Here is a 2,184-nt window from a genome sequence, read left to right as displayed (position 1 = left end):
TTCCCTACTCTACCTTTTGCCTTGGTCTGGACATATTCTAGAATACCAGACACCCCAGCCAGGGCCGTTTCTGCACTAGGGCTCTGTGCTGGAATCCAGGCATGGTGCCAGGCTCTGTTCTGAGTCCACCAGGCTTCTATCCTTGACCCAGATGGACCCCTGGTTTCCAAGCAGAGAGAGACTGGATTTGAACCCTGTCTAGCTGTTGGCTTTGGCCTGAACTGGGACCAGTCTCCAGTCACCACGGATTTAACCTTATTCCAGAGACACCCAGTTCTAGAGTGTGGTGTTCTAGACTTTTATGGAGCCATACTTCCTCCTGAATCTCAGTTCTAAGACATGGACCACGACTCTCAGCCCTTCTCCCCAGGATGAAACTGGGGCCTATATAGCCATATTGTTGCTCTAGAGTAAGTTCTAGACCTACCCTCCCACCTTCTCTGTAATATCTATTAAGAATGAGCTCTGGAAAGGACCCAGCTATGATTCATGAAGAACTAAGTTCTCGATGAATCAAGAATCACTTCTTGTTTTTCTTAATGATTTTCTAAAAATCTTCTTCTTCCATATAGAATGCTAACCTTATTTTTACATGCAGTTTCTAACTCCTGCAACCCAGCTGGGGTCCTGCCAGGAAAACACAGCCTGGGGAAGAGCAGAGAAATTTTAAAAGAATCCCTGGCTCAGAGTACAGAAGCTAGGATGGGGAAGGGGCCAAAACTATGATATGATTAAACCTGTGTCTGGGTTGGGGGGACATGAACACTTAGCTACCCGCTGTCTCTGCAGCAAGCGTGCATGTTCTATAGCAAAAATCTCTCTAAAACAGAAAAAAAGAAAATCACGCCAGCTGCATGCACATGCATGTCCAAGATCCCAGTGGAAGAGAAGGGATGGCAGCATGGCCACCCCCTGGGGGGTGATTTCTCATTTTCCCTTTCACTGTCTCTCTCTCCTCTCTTTCCATGGCGAGTACATGTGCCCTAAGGCAAAAATCTCTTAAGATAATAAAAATAATAAATAACTAAAATAATTCTTTAGAAAGTAAGCATATGATATACAAGTATGTGTTTATTAGTGTACGAATGTTAGATACGTTGTGTGCATACTACGTATTACTGTATAAGCTCATACTTGACCTTGCTAACCATGTGAGCTCTCGAGATGTTTCCTGTAGAACATTTCGGACACATACAGCAGGAACTCCTCCCAGGTCCCCTTTAAAGCTGAGGTCTGTAGAGTAGTGGATCTAGAATAAAAAGAACAAGTGGGACTAGGCCTTGATTCCCCCGACACCTCATGAGGAGACCCCCAATTCAGCAATAAGCCCCACCCCTCTTCCCTATAGGTCAGGTCAAGGAGGGTGAAGGCCTCTTGGGCTGGAGACCTTGTACACCCCCCCCAACACCACCCCAGAGCTTCTAACGGAATAAAACTTGCTTTACATTACAGCTTATAACCTCAGCTGGGTTTTAGGTACCCAAAAAGGACCTGTTTAGAGTTTTTCAAGAAACGTGGAAAGCTAGGGAGAGACTTGGAAAAGACGAGTACCCACTAGTGAACTAGGAGGGAAACTCTGGTAGCCTCAGACCTGGGCAAGATAGACTAGGGAGGGGCTAGGCTCAAAGGCAGGTCACTTTTCCTCAGGCTCTTTTATTTCTGGCTCCTTGCAGGAGGGGGAAATGCCCCCCTCACCCACAAGAACCCCGCTCAGGCTCCACCCATCTCCTGGCTCTGCTCTAGGGGACGGGGTATCCACTCCACGCTTTCTCAATTAAAGCCGATTTATACAACTGAAGTCGTGTCTGTCTGTGGGTGGCAGGCGTCCTCAGTTGCTCAGGGCGGGACTAAGCCCCGGGGGCGGGGCGGGGCGGGTGGGCTGGCGGCTGCCCCCCAACAACAGGTGCACATTCCTGGTCTCCTCGTCACTTCCCCTGAGCTGGCGATCCCAGCGGATCTCCAAGCGAACTCACTGATCCTCAAAGCCAGGATATGACCCCAGGAGCGCTGTTGCTGCTGCTGGGGGTGCTGGGGGCCCCGCTCGCCCCAGGTAAGTCTAGGCCCCAAAGGCACAGGGACAGGGACAGAGGCCATGGCAAGACACCAAAGTTTCACTTAGTGCCTTCCTCTCCCAGGGGCCCGTGGCTCGGAAGCCGAGGGCCGACTCCGTGATAAACTTTTCTC

General features: G+C 49.8%; 1 protein-coding gene across 1 annotated transcript in view; it reads left to right on the top strand.

Annotated features, from left to right (window-relative positions):
- Positions 1–1,914: 1,914 nt before the first annotated feature.
- CHRNB1 (cholinergic receptor nicotinic beta 1 subunit) overlaps positions 1,915–2,184 on the top strand; it is a gene marked incomplete in the record, with an annotated part of 12,213 nt that continues 11,943 nt past the window's right edge. The window contains 2 exon segments of the mRNA XM_014589071.2: positions 1,915–2,050; positions 2,136–2,184. Of these exon segments, the coding sequence (XP_014444557.1) occupies positions 1,993–2,050; positions 2,136–2,184 (107 nt within the window).

This window comes from Tupaia chinensis, unplaced genomic scaffold, assembly GCF_000334495.1.
Source record: "Tupaia chinensis unplaced genomic scaffold, TupChi_1.0 Scaffold000330_1, whole genome shotgun sequence".
NCBI lineage: Eukaryota > Metazoa > Chordata > Mammalia > Scandentia > Tupaiidae > Tupaia > Tupaia belangeri.
The sequence above is the reverse complement of the archived record's forward strand: the minus strand, read 5'-3'. Positions and strand labels throughout refer to the sequence as shown.